General features: G+C 54.9%; 1 protein-coding gene across 1 annotated transcript; it reads left to right on the forward strand.

The window, feature by feature from the left end:
* Positions 1-1,815: 1,815 nt before the first annotated feature.
* On the forward strand, positions 1,816-12,686 carry LOC119095172 (tether containing UBX domain for GLUT4). Its single transcript, XM_037218049.1, has 12 exons — positions 1,816-2,019; positions 3,136-3,277; positions 4,965-5,134; positions 5,782-5,941; positions 7,000-7,338; positions 7,842-8,010; positions 9,193-9,323; positions 9,821-9,956; positions 10,690-10,777; positions 11,362-11,539; positions 11,876-11,950; positions 12,650-12,686. Exons 2-12 carry the CDS (start codon positions 3,141-3,143, stop codon positions 12,684-12,686), a joined length of 1,620 nt encoding a protein of 539 aa, XP_037073944.1. The 5' UTR covers positions 1,816-2,019; positions 3,136-3,140.
* Positions 12,687-13,525: the final 839 nt, after the last annotated feature.

A 13,525-nucleotide genomic window follows, 5' to 3' on the forward strand; every position in this document is an offset into this window, starting at 1 on the left:
AAACCAGTCGTGGCAGGAGCGTAGTTAAAAAATTCTGAAGGAGGGATTTGGAGCTCCGTGAGTACTGAGGAGTGAGTGCTGAGAACGCATCACCTGTTTTGAACTCTCTGCCCGGAATCCTCTGTGGTGAGAAAATAAAAATCAGGGCCTATGGGGAGCGGGCCCCATGGCTACGCCTTATGGTGGCCAAGGCCTTTCGGGTTTTTCACATTTGGTGAAACAACATTTTAAACACGAGCAACTACCGCAGACCCTCCCACGTGTACAAAATGGCCCCGACGCTGACGCGCCTTAAACGTAAAACGAACACCACACTCCCACGGATTATTTCCGATCCTGCTGCCATCTGTCAACGAGTTTTCAAATCACACCGTGCGGCTGCAGCTCGCCGCAGCAGAACAGATGGCTGAGGCTGCCAGCGCCCTGATCATCATTATCAGGCATTCATTGCGTGTCGCTCAATATTTGTAGCGTAATGTTTGATTGGAGCCAATGGGCTTCATATTGTACAATGGAATTGGAGATGCGATAGCGATAAAAATACCGGTAAGGTAGGAAGAGCCCACGAAAGCAAACACTTCCCTCTGTGACACATTGGTGAAGCTCAGACGTGACCACAACACGGCTGCGGGAAGCCACAATGACCGGTGGCGGTCAGTTCCAAGACGAGGCCGTACAGTGCAACAACGCTCGCGAGCCAATCTGGCATTATCTCGCGCTGCCTTTCCGGACGTCTGAGCCAGGGAACGGGGAACCCCCAAGCGGGGGCCGCACCCGACCTCGTCACGCGCAAACAGCGATGCGAGGGGTGGCAGCGACCGAACCGCCACCGGGGCGCAGGGGCCATTTAGGGTTTTGAACGCGCTTATGTGGTCACGGTGTGAAACAAGGTCACTCATGTGCCAACTAAGCGACTCCGAGACCGATGAAATGGGATCCAGGCCCCGTGCCCACGAGGTGACACAGGGCGCGAAATTCACCTTTGGTACTCGGCTGAGACAGCGGGCAGTGGCCACTGGCCTCACGCATACAGTTAGTACTAACTGAGAGGCAAAACATAAGCTCCGATAACGAGTTTGCTGGCGTGCAATGGTGACGAACCTAATTTAAATCTTAGCAAAACAGTATGGAATTGCAGTTTTTGACTCTTGTAGATGTCCTGCTCCCAGGACAAGACATATCTTAACTAACCACGAGCATCATTATGGAAGGCGAGGAGGGGGGTATACACTCTGAGTCGTCAAGATGAGTGTCATATTTTTCGCTGGCTTAGGGTGCCCGGTCGACGATGGCTGGCTTGTTTAAGCTGCCCTTTTCCTGACTGTCCGTGCCGCGCAGAGTATTTCCATATCGTGAGGCCTCGTCCTGGAACCGTTGACGATGTTGTGATGACGTTTTGACTTCACAGAACCGTGCAGTGTCTATGTCGGGATTTTCTTATGTGATATCGTTGATTGTGTTTGCCCCTACGCATTTTGTCCTGATGTGTTTACATTGGCTGCATCATTTTTGCGTTTTATCGCGTGACATCTAGCCCATTGTCTCGAATGAGACATTAAGCCATGCACATAAAATGGTTCGTAATGGATACATGACAATGATGATCATCATACTGATGGCAATTGTCATGCCGTCAGAGCTCTGGTGCTTCACACTGCGATCATGTATTGTGATCTGAAGCCTCGTTCATATATGGTAGCAAGATTGGTAGATATTCTATAGGGTAGGTCAGTCATTTTTTAAACGCCATTCGGATGTAAGCTGTATTTGAAATTTGTCTTCGTTTTCTTACCATACCTCTTTACTATATGGTAACTGAATGAGCTACCAAATCCCAGGATGATGTCAAATGACACGCAATTGCGGCAGTCATTAGTGCCCGGTTTCCGAGTTGTAAACAACGTGCGCTCCGGAACGTGAAAGCTGGTGCCTCAGTCGCGCTTGGGGACAGTCAGTTGTTGTGTAAACGAAATAAGAAAAGGTTCTTTTTTCCATCGTGGAAGTGAACACACCGTCCAGGTAAGTTGTAGTCAAACAGATAGTTCGCCACATCGTCGAAGGAAATAAGCACAGCATTGTGTTAACTCACTGCATCAGTGAATTTGCATGCTTTTTGAAGATGTTTTTTATTATTTTCATGGTCATCATTTCATAGTCATTTTCATGGTCATCAAAGGTGATCTTTCTGTTGGGGATGACCGAATTAAAAACAAATTAGGTATGATGCATCCATTTTCTAACAGTTTTTGAAATGAGTCTTCTAATAAAAATATTCATAGATGGGTCATAATGAAGTTCATAGATCTGGCCTTACACGAATCTTTGGTGGTGGCTTCTCTGACCTCACAAGATTTATCTTTATCAATCACATACCCGCAGATGTCTGGCAGATTGAATTCAGTGCTGCACCACTCCTGGCAGCTCAGTGAACTTTTAAAAATACACGCTTACCTCTCATCATAGCGGTGAAAAACATCGGTCTCTGGCTGATAACACCAAGGAATTTTTCATGCAGAAATTGGAAAATTTGGCACAGATCAGCCTTGCCTGAGTTCAGTGCAAGTGCAAGGTTTGCATAACCAGTCATAGGTGTCTAGTGGAGTGAGGTGATTTTTAGCAGACTGGGCCAAAGTGGTGTACAGCATTGCTGCAGCTAGTATGTGTATTCATAATGGCTCATCCAATTCCTTGTATCCCATTGTTGTTCTATTTATGTGTAAAACTTGTTCTAAATGATTTTTTGTTATTTTAATGACAGGCAATCAATGACCAGCTCTGTCTCTTGCAGGTATTTGACTTAGATGCATCCATATTTTTTCTAACACATAGGCATCATGAGATAACAGTTATGTTATTTGGAGTGTAAGATGATGCAACCATGCTATCTTCTTATAATTGGCAGTGATGTGTGGCTGTGCTCACATCTTATTCAGACTGTTTATTGTAAAAATCCTTGGATAAATCAGTTCATGCCTATTACCCTTCTACTACTTTGATTCTGTCTCATTTTAGAGTTTCACTAAACTGAACCTGCAGATAGTGACATTTTTTGAACCATGCTCTAGGTTATGTTAGCTCTCCTTGTGTTGCAGAGAAAATGTCAATGTCTGTGACAGAGCTCTCGTTGTGTTGCAGAGAAAATGTCAATGTCTGTGACAGTGCTGTGCCCCGGAGGGCGCCGGCAAGTGGTGAAAGTTACACCAAACACCAGCATCCTGCAGATTCTGGAGGAAGCATGTAGCAAGCAGAAGTTGGATGGCAAGCTATTCAACTTGATGTATGTAACACATTTTGTCTTCACCCTGTCATAATCGAATCTTAGTATTGGTAGCTAAGCATTAGCATGCATGGTATCCAGCCCTTGCAAATGTTGCAGAAGCTTCTCACTGGTAGCCACTCCTGCACCAATCATAACATTTACAACTAATTTGCTGTTATCTCTTGGCCTTGCCAGCTTTACATCTTGATAATGGGATGACCTTTGGATCTGATTAATGAGAAGCTAAGATTGAATGATCCTATCTGCTTTTTGGATGGCTTGGCAGTTTCTGCACTGCATGTGACTCAACAGAGGTAACAGATTCCACAGATTCCATTAAGAATTTGGATGACACCATTGCAGTTCCCACCTCTGTGCAGCAGTTAAAGAGCACTTTTTCCTGAATGCTCAAATTGGTTGGCCAAACATGGCATATTGTGTTCCTAAGCTGTTGCATGTTCTCAAAATAGTAAGGCAGCACCAGTAGATGCTTGATATTTTTGTTATCTTGGTACCATAGTCCTTCAATGCTGCAGTGAACCTGTACTCCACAGTATCAAGGCACAGCAGCAGTATTGTTGTTGGCTCTACAGTACCCCTGTGGTGATGAATATGCTGCTGTACTTAAAGCGCCAGATGACACTTTTCTTAGGCCTGTGATGGTAGTGTTGTTAGTGGATGCTCAGACTAACTGACATGCAGAACTCTGTTCATGGTACCCTTACAGCCATATGGGTGTGTATGTCCTGTTTACTGCTCACTGGATACCCACCACAGGGATGAGGGCGGGCGTCTGGCCTTATAGCCAAATCCGAAGCCAAAACTTTCATGTAAAGATGATGCCAAAGCCAAAGCTAGCGAATGCAAAGCTTGTAACCACAAAGCTGAATCCGAAGTAAATGCCTTTGAACTCGGTGCACGCGAAGCCAAAGCCGGCAGCTTTGGAGTTAGGAAACGTGAATTCGAAGCCATGTCGATCTGTTCAAAATCGCTAGGCCGAACTGGAGCTGAATTTAACGTGCAGCGTTGCTTTGTGGAACTAAGACAATCTTGTATTAGCTGAAGATACATGCGATAAGGAAGTAGCATGGTTTGGCATGGAGATAGAGACAAGATGTGGGCATTACAGGTGAAAGATCTGTCGGACTTGCGATCTCATCTGGCAGGGTAGCATGTACAGAGCGTTCGATCATTTATTTTTCCGGCCGTCGTTGGGCGTTGCGTGGTGTTGAGAATTTCCGGTTGGTTTTGGTTGGTTGAGATGTTGGTGTCCAGCTGGCTTTAGCTTTCAGCCATGCGTGCATCCCTGCGTTGAAAAGCTGTGTGATATATTAGGGTGTCAGGATGGGCAGGACTATAATTACGAAGTGAAGCTACCACTGCAGTACAAAAATAGCTATGACAAAGTCCAAGACAGCAGTTCAAGTTGGCATGGAGCGAAACCAGGAGCCATAAGTCGAAACACGTTCAGAGCCAAAGCCGAAACGTAATCCAGTTGAGAAATGTTACAAAGGCGAAGCCAAAGGCCAGTCCAGTCGTTTAAATGGCACGAAACCAAATCGAAAGTCCACAACAAAAACTGCGGCTTCGCGAAAACGAAGCCGCGGCCGGCTTCGCCCCGGCACCCACCAGACACTGCACTAGCACGGCACCCACCAGACGCCACGGCCGCAACAGCAGGCGGGTGACCTGGGCGCGTCCGCAGGCACTACAGCCGGGCGCTGGACCTGAGCAGCTCTGTGCGGTTCGCCAACCTGCCGAACCGGGCGCAGCTGGAGCTGGCGCCGTCGGAGCGCTCGCGCGTGGACGGTGACGTCACGCTGGCGCTCCAGCTGCCCGACGGCCGCCGTCTGGTCAAGCAGTTCAGCTGCAACGGTGAGCGGTGCTGCCGGGAGGGGAGGTGTGGGGAGTGGTGCTGCCGGGAGGGGCGTGGTGAGCGGTGCTGCCGGGAAGGGCGTGGTAAGCGGTGCTGCCGGGAGGGGAGGCGTGGTGAGCGGTGCTACGGGGAGGGTAGGCGTGGTGAGCGGTGCTGCGGGGAGGGGAGGCGTGGTGAGCGGTGCTGCCAGGAGGGGAGGTGTGGGGAGCGGTGCTGGTGAAGGGGAGGCGTGGGGGCGGTGCTGCGGGGAGGGGAGACGTGGTGAGCAGTGCTGCCAGGAGGGGACGTGGGGAGCGGTGATGCCGGGAGGGGGCGCAGTGAGAGGTGCTGCCAAGAGGGAAGGTGTGGGGAGCGGTGCTGGCGGGAGGGGAGAAGGTGATGATGGGGTGGTGGGTGGGAGGTGTCCCGCTACGACGAGGACATAGACTCTTGAGACACAGGTATTGCTTTCCCCTCGCTGTAAAACTATTTTATGGTCACATTTGTAATCGGTTCTCATGTGGTAGCGCGCGACAGCCAATGACACTCGGTTGTAACCACATCTTAATCAAAGCCAGACGAGTTTCTCACGTTTGTGCACCACGTAGAGGTGCATGAGACCACACCCCTCCTCTTCACACGCGGCCACGTTGTCCTCGCCCGGCAGCCACGCTCTGGGAGGTGTTGGACGAGCAGGCGCTGCTGCCGGTCGGCGACCACTTGGCGCCGGTCTGCATCTACGCACGCCGCGAGGTGGCGGGCAGCGAGGCACTGCGCACCACCACCATCCGCAGTCTGGGGCTCACCGCCGGCAGCGCCATCCTGCGGTGAGACGGCGCCCGCGCCCGGGTCGCGCGCGCCGGGGGAGGGACGGCAGGGTACCGTGGTGGGGGTGGGGGGGGGGGGGGGGGCGGGCGGAGGAGTTTGGGGAAGGTGAGGCGGGTAGGGGTGGAGGGGATGAGCTGTGGTACTGGTGCTCGAGTTATTTTTGTGACTGCTGAGGCGGGTTTGAGTGGCTGCGAGTCAGGGAGGTGATCGTGGGATTTGTAGCGTTGTTAGATGTTTGGTTGTTGCAAGTTGCGATAGGAATTTTTATGTTGGTGGTCAATTTTTAGGTTTTGAAGGAGGGACGTCTTTTGACATTTCCCACCAATTTCTTACGTTAATAGTGTCTTTTTGCTCTTTCCTATGCGCTTGCGCTGTCTGCCACCACATGTAATCAATATTGATTTGTTTATTTGTTGAGTAGCTAGAAACGGTAACTTCAGGATTTGTGGGCAGGACAGGACAGGACTCTTCTTCATTTTCTTGTGTACTCATGAACAGGACAGCGCCTAGTGCGACTTTTGACTGATTGTCTTCTGCTGAGTGTGACATGTGAAATGCCTGTTGCCACCATGAGTTTATCAGCCTATATAACGCGATGTTGAGAATCAGTGTGGCATGTGAAATGCCTGCTGCTACCATGAGTTTATCAGCCTATATAACACGATATTGAGAATCAGTGTGTCATGCTTTGTGTTTGTTGGGTAACCACCATTATGTTGTTGAGTAACCACCAGTCTGCTGATGGGTAACCACCAGTCTGTTGATGGGTAGCTGCCAGTCTGTTGATGGGTAACTGTCAGTCTGTTGCTGGGTAGCTGCTAGTCTGTTGTTGGGTAACCACCAGTTTGTTGATGGATAACTGCCAGTCTGATGTTGGGTAACCACCAGTTTGTTGATGGATAACTGCCAGTCTGTTGATGGGTAACTGCCAGTCTGTTGATGGATAACCACTGGTCCATTCTGTTGATGGGTAACTGTCAGTCTGTTGTCTCACGCCTGGTCAACGACCACCCAACCCATGTGTTTAAACTGACGCCAAGTCTCTGTTCCCTGCTAGGTTCGCGCCTCGGCCCGCCAGCCAGGAGTCGGGTAGTCAAGCGCACGTGTCCGCACCCCTCGTCAAACCGCCCGCCCCTGAGCCGGACCAATCACCGCCACCCGCCGCCGCTACCAGCCCCGCCTTGCCCGCTGCCAGCCAACCACCGCAGCCGACGGCCGGCGCCGGCTCCACCCCGGCCGCCGTCAGCCAATCGCAGACGGCCGCGACGCCCGGGCATCGTGACGTCATTGGTGGCACTTCGCCGATCTGTGACCTCGCCCAGGCCAACAGCGATCCTGTGCTGGGCGCGACAGCGCCGGCCTCGGTGCTCTGTGACGTCATGGACAGCAAAGACAGGTGCGACCATGGTCCAGTGGATCACTATACCACCGGCAAGTCTTATCTAGACTCCACCAGCACCTAGCAGCACTGTGGGCTGTTCGTCCCATAGCCCACTTTTGCAGCAGCCATTGATAAAAATTAGCCATTTGGTGCGAGCCATTTAAATTTTTGCGGGTGGCTAGCGAGGGTGCTTAATATGAGTGTGCTGGAGATATGACAGCATTTTCGTTTTTGTTTTTGTTTTTTGCTAATCAGTGCAGACCACCACTGCTCATGCTGCGTTTCTTTTTCTTTTTCTTTTTACTTGTAAGTGTGTCGTGCAAAGAAGGCTAGGGCAACCTGGCGACAAGTTCAAACCAGAATGCTTCCCTTACTTCTGTTTCCATCGATGTTTTTTGTTTGTTTTCCACTCTGGTTGTGTTTTCATCCATTTCCAGCGACGTTCCCATCACTTTTGTACGACGGTGGCGATGACGCAACGACGATGACCCCCTGATGACGCGCGCCTTTCTCCGCAGCGACCTCGCCGGCGCCCCGAGTCTGACATCAGACGTGACGTCAGCCGGCAGCGTGACGTCAGACACCAGCGGCGAGGCGTTCCTGGTGGAGGGCGGCTCGCTGGGCAGCTGCCCAAGCAGCCGGGACAGCCTGCCCGGTCCGGAGGCGCCCGAGGAGAGGCTTGTCTTTGTAAGTTGTCCCGCGTGCTAAGCCGCTGGGCAGGAATCTTTCACTGCGCGGGCGTTGCCGTGATACATTGCGGTCGTTGAGAGAGCCAATTTGCGGTACAACGTGAGGACCATGGAGGCGAGGTGAAGTAAGCATGGTGTATCCTGAAGGCCGCTTCTGGTCAGAGGTCAGAGTCGCGGTGGCCTGGCTGGGCTCGTCTCAGACCTCCACATGGGAGGAGGCCCTGTCTCGGTTCCCATGGCCCCTGGGGGCCTCTACGGTCGCTGTAGTCCCGGGTGCTTCAGGAGAGGGTGGTGGGACATCGCGGGCCGCGTTCACTTTATGAAATGGGAGACGTAACAAGCCGAAAAAGCGTAATTATCATATGCATTGTATTCCTTCCATGTTGTTCAACCCACGTATGTTGCGTTTCTTCGTTGCAGTGTCCACGTATTTTGTATCGCTTCATTGTAGCGACAAATATGTGGTTGGATCACATCCTTTCTGAGCATTGTTTATCTGGGATGAGATTGCCTCTCAACGTGGCGTATTGGAGTATTGTACTGACACGCCAGTGCCCGCTGTGCATTGGTGGCCGCGCTCTGACTACCCTGTGCCGACCGCCGCTGGCCCTCTGTCCACCCTGTGCCGACTGCCGCTGGCCCTCTGTCCACCCTGTGCTGACCACCGCTGGCCCTCTGTCCACCCTGTGCCGACCACCGCTGGCCCTCTGTCCACCCTGTGCTGACTGCCGCTGGCCCTCTGTCCACCCTGTGCCGACTGCCGCTGGCCCTCTGTCCACCCTGTGCCGACTACCGCTGGCCCTCTGTCCACCCTGTGCTGACCACCGCTGGCCCTCTGTCCACCCTGTGCTGACTGCCGCTGGCCCTTTGTCCACTCTGTGCCGACCACCGCTGGCTCTCTGTCCACCCTGTGCTGACTGCCACTGGCCCTCTGTCCACCCTGTGCTGACCACCGCTGGCCCTTTGTCCACCCTGTGCTGACTGCCGCTGGCCCTCTGTCCACCCTGTGCTGACTGCCACTGGCCCTCTGTCCACCCTGTGCTGACCACCGCTGGCCCTCTGTCCACCCTGTGCTGACTGCCGCTGGCCCTCTGTCCACACTGTGCCGACCATCACTGGCCCTTTGCTCACCCTGTGCCGACCACCGCTGGCCCTCTGACCGGACTTCTCCGCCCGCCAGCTGGGGGAGCGGCAGGCGGTGGCATTTTCCCTTGATGACGTCACCGCGGTGCGAGCCGAGCTGCCAGATGACTTTTATGACGTCACGGAGGAGGACGCCCGCCGCCGCCTGAAGCAGCTGCGGCAAGAGGTGTAGGTACCGAGGGCTGACAGCAGGAGCAGGGGGGGGGGGGGGGGGGGTTCGCCGATCGTAAGGTTTTTTTCAGTGATGTCGTGGCTGTGAGTTGAGAGCTGTTTTGGTGTGAGAATGAGAACTGTTTTTCAGGGGATTGAATCTCAACCCCCTGAACTCCCTCGGATGTTAGAACCACCTATCCACAGCCAAGGATGCGAGTAAGGATGCGGAGTGTCTGGTCGAAGTAGATGATGTCGTAAATAATCACTTGTTAGATATCTTAACTCAAATCGCGGGACAAGCGGAGCCATTCTGTGGTAGTTCTAACATGTAGCGTAAGTCCCAGCGAGGCATCGCCATCCGGCGACGGAGCCTTAGAGCGAGACCCCCTCCCCCCCCCCCCTACACACACACACTGAAACAAAGTTTTACTCAGTAAGGAACCGCCCTCTCGTAACGCGGTCGTACCAAGGCGCTGTCCAGTCACACCGTAGCCTGACCGCTCCCCTCGCAGGGCATCGCTGGATGGCAGCCCGCTGCTGACCGCTGAGCGGCGGGAGGCCCGCCGCCAGGCTGACCTACTGACCCGGCTGTCGGCCAGCCGCCACAGCGTCGTCCGGGTCCAGTTCGCCGACAGGCTTGTGCTGCAGGTGCGTCCGCTGGACACGCGGGGCGGCTGAGTGGTTGTGGGGGGGGGGGGGGGGGGGGGCCTGCAATGGCTGGCCGTTCGCCGCCGGCTGCTGTGTCGGTGTCTGCGCACCACACAGCTCCCATGCGGAGCGCGATGCCGCTCGGTGCAGTGCGTGCAGCACGGCTGGACCGCCGGGCGGCGGATCGGACGGGGTCAGAGCGACGTAGTCTGGCAGGCGCAGGCGCGCAGCAGCGACTACGCTTCCGGGGCCTTGCGCACTGTCTGCACAACGGCAACTACGCTGCCGGGGCCTTGCGCACTGTCTGCGCGGCGGCTTCCGGGGCCTTGCGCACTGTCTGCACAACGGTAACTACGCTTCCGGGGCCTTACGCACTGTCTGCGCAGCGGCTTCCGGGGCCTTGCGCACTGTCTGCGCAACGGCAGCTACGCTTCCAGGGCCTTGCGCACTGTCTGCGCAACGGCAACTACGCTGCCGAGGCCTTACGCACCGTATACGCAGCGTACTGTAGCTCGCGTCTTGCCCCCTCACCCCCTCCCCCCCCCCTCGGTTGATATATTTGTGTTGTGGATACGGAGTATCTGCTGCTGTTCGGGTGACGTGTGGATCTCGCTCCTTTATGCTCTGCTGGGTGTGCTCTACGCATCTTCCGTCTTTTTATCAAGAAGAGGAGAGGGAGACATCGCCATTGCTGGCGATGAGACGGATGTTGAGTGTGTCTGCGTGTCCTCAGGGGATGTTCCTCTCCACTGACACGGTGGAGTCTGTGATGCGGTTTGTCGCCTCGTTTCTGGTGGACCCCACTGCCAAGTTCACGCTATGTAAGTATCGGGGTCGCCATGCTGGCTTCTGATTATCTCTGTAGGCTGCACCTTCCTGGGTGCCAGTTGACAGTTTGTTGGGGATCGCTAGTTAATGACTTTCCATTTCCTGACATTACCGCTAACCCTTACGTAACTAGTGTGGTAATAATAATAAAAAGATGACGTAATAACGATAATAACAGCGTAACTGTGTTAATACCCCACCTACTTTGAATTCTGATAGTCGCCTTTACTACACGCCTGTTCCAGAATTTTGCTAGCTTTTACCGACAGCTGCTCGTAGGCGTGCTCGGAACAAATTAGTGAGACGGGAGTAATCGCTGGGTCGTAATGAAGCATTTTTTTGTGTCTCGCCGTCATATGTTAAAGCACCTGCAGAAGACGTTTGCCATTCTGGTATGCATGGACCAGTACTTCGAGCTGGTGGCGGGCTGCTTCTGGCGTCTGTGATGACGTCACAAACGGCCGAGTGGCTCACGAGGGTTGTCACGCTTAAGTGGCAACGAGGACACGTGAATGTTCCGTGCGGCGAGATTCGAACCCGGGGCTGTCACTCGCTGACCCATTCTGCGTCTTCTCAGACACCACGCCGCCCAAGACAACGCTGCCGCAGTCGGCTCGGCTGTTCGAGGTCGACTGTATCCCGGCCGCTCTGGTGCACGTGGCCGCCGAGGGCGGCGCCACCGTCGCACTGAGCGACACTGTTCGTCAGCAGCTGAGCTCACCCACGGGCGCCGCGCATGCGCTGAAGAGACTCAGGTGAGTTAGCCGGTGCGTAGTTAGTCTGTGTGATATGGTCTTAAGTCAGTCATGAGGGAAGTGGCATATCAGTGATTTTGTTCATGAAGGGTCTTTAAAGAAATGTTGGTCAGAAGTAGTGTTCATCACTTTTGAACATTACGTGTCTGCAGACGTTAAGGTTCTTATTATTTGTTATAGGCCGGGGTAATGATTAGGGGCGATCGTATGACACTGTGGGTGGCATAATGGGATGCGGTCATCATGTGGGCGAGATATTTGTTCGTTGGGTGTGTTCACCCAGACCATCAGTGCAGAAATGACACCCATGCCCTCACCCGTTCGTGCATCTTTCAGGCCCGACTCCTCACAGGAGTCCGCCGACGCGTCGAGCTCCGGCTCCGGCTCCGGCTCCGGCTCCGGCTCCGGCTCCGGCTCCCGCTCCGGCTCCCGGCCCGGCTCCGGCACGGCTGCCGCGCGGAGCGGCGCCGCCGCCACCGTCGCCGGCTCCACCGAGCGACGGACCGTGCCCAAGTGGTTCAAGATGGCGCGGCAGTAGCGGCGCGGGTCGCCAGGCGTGGGCGGCGCCGGTGTGTTGGCTCGGCGCTGCTGGGAATGCTTCGTACTGCGCGCTGGCGCCATGGGCCGCTCGGCGTCGGACCTCGGGACGTCGCAGCCCTGCGCCGTGAGGTGTCTGTTTCTGGGCTTCCCCGGGACGCGAGCGGCGGGGAACCTCGGTCCTCGAAGGTCTCAGGGAGGCGGTAGCCGCCCGCGCGCGTGCATGAGTGTCTCGCGAGCCGCTGTAGTCGTGTCGCGTCAAGTGGTCGGAGTTGTCGCGAATGTCGTGTGTGTGGACATCGAAGCAGGGCTTGCCTCGACAAACACTGCGCTCTGTGCCGTCCTGTCCGGACACTGCTCTGTGATCTACATAGTCACGCGGCCCACATGGCAGTTTCACTGCTGTGGAATGTATCCGCCTGTCGTGACCCCAAGAATACCTGAACGCGCGGCGTGTCCGCTGCATCACGGCGCGGTCGTAGTTCGCGCGCCGCCCGATAGGCGGCGCTCGTGTTCTGCCGGGCCTAGCTCTTCGCAGCGCGGCGCCCGGCTGACGCTGGGGCCCGCCCCCAGTATCGACTGGGCCGGCGCTCACCGCCACGCCAGCTGAAAGCCCCTTCCCATCCCCACCTCATCCACCGACCAGAGGTGCGATGGCGTGCCGTGCCGCGGCCTCGGGAGACCGCCTTTCCGGTGATTCGACGGCCTCCACGCATTTCGCGGCACCTGGAGCCGCCTTAGCCTGGATCCGATTTGCCGTGAGGCCGCGGGCGAATAAATGCGTTGGCGTTACAGCGCTGGTGCATTTGGTGATTGGCTGGAGGCGGCGCCTGCGAGGTCGTGCGCAACGAGGGGAGGGGTCGTGAGGCGCGGCGACATGCACCTGCTTGGCGGCGGGGCTGGCCGTCAAGTCGTGGCAGACGTCAGGACAGCGCTGGGGAACGGGACGGGACGTGCAGTGTTTGCAGGCTTGTCCCTGCTCAGCAGCGGCGATCATGACAAATGAGAGTTTGTGGAGGGGGGGGGGGGGGGGGAGGGGGAGGAACAGGACGTGCCAGGAGGGGGGGGGGAGGGGGAGGAACAGGACGTGCCAGGAGGGTGGGGGAAGGGGAGGAACAGGACGTGCCAGGAGGGGGGGGAGGGGTCCGATGCTGCAGCAGGTTTGATACCAGCGGGCGACGTTTACGTCAATCCATGCGTGTTGACTGGCGTGTTATATTTTTTTTACCCTCGTTAATCTTTGAATGTTACCATTTTGTACTATCATCATGACCAGTTTTAACCACAAGAACAGCTTCACACCCACAGTACCCGCATCCACACTACACCAAGATACCCACTACCGCACGATACCCATGCCACCACAATACATACCCGCTTCGTACTCACAATAATGACCTGAGCCGGTGTCTACGGTCATTTGGATCATTAACCTGTTTGTGTTGGGTG

This window comes from Pollicipes pollicipes, unplaced genomic scaffold, assembly GCF_011947565.3.
Source record: "Pollicipes pollicipes isolate AB1234 unplaced genomic scaffold, Ppol_2.1 Scaffold_4219;HRSCAF=4965_pilon_pilon_pilon, whole genome shotgun sequence".
Taxonomy (NCBI): Eukaryota; Metazoa; Arthropoda; class Thecostraca; order Pollicipedomorpha; family Pollicipedidae; genus Pollicipes; species Pollicipes pollicipes.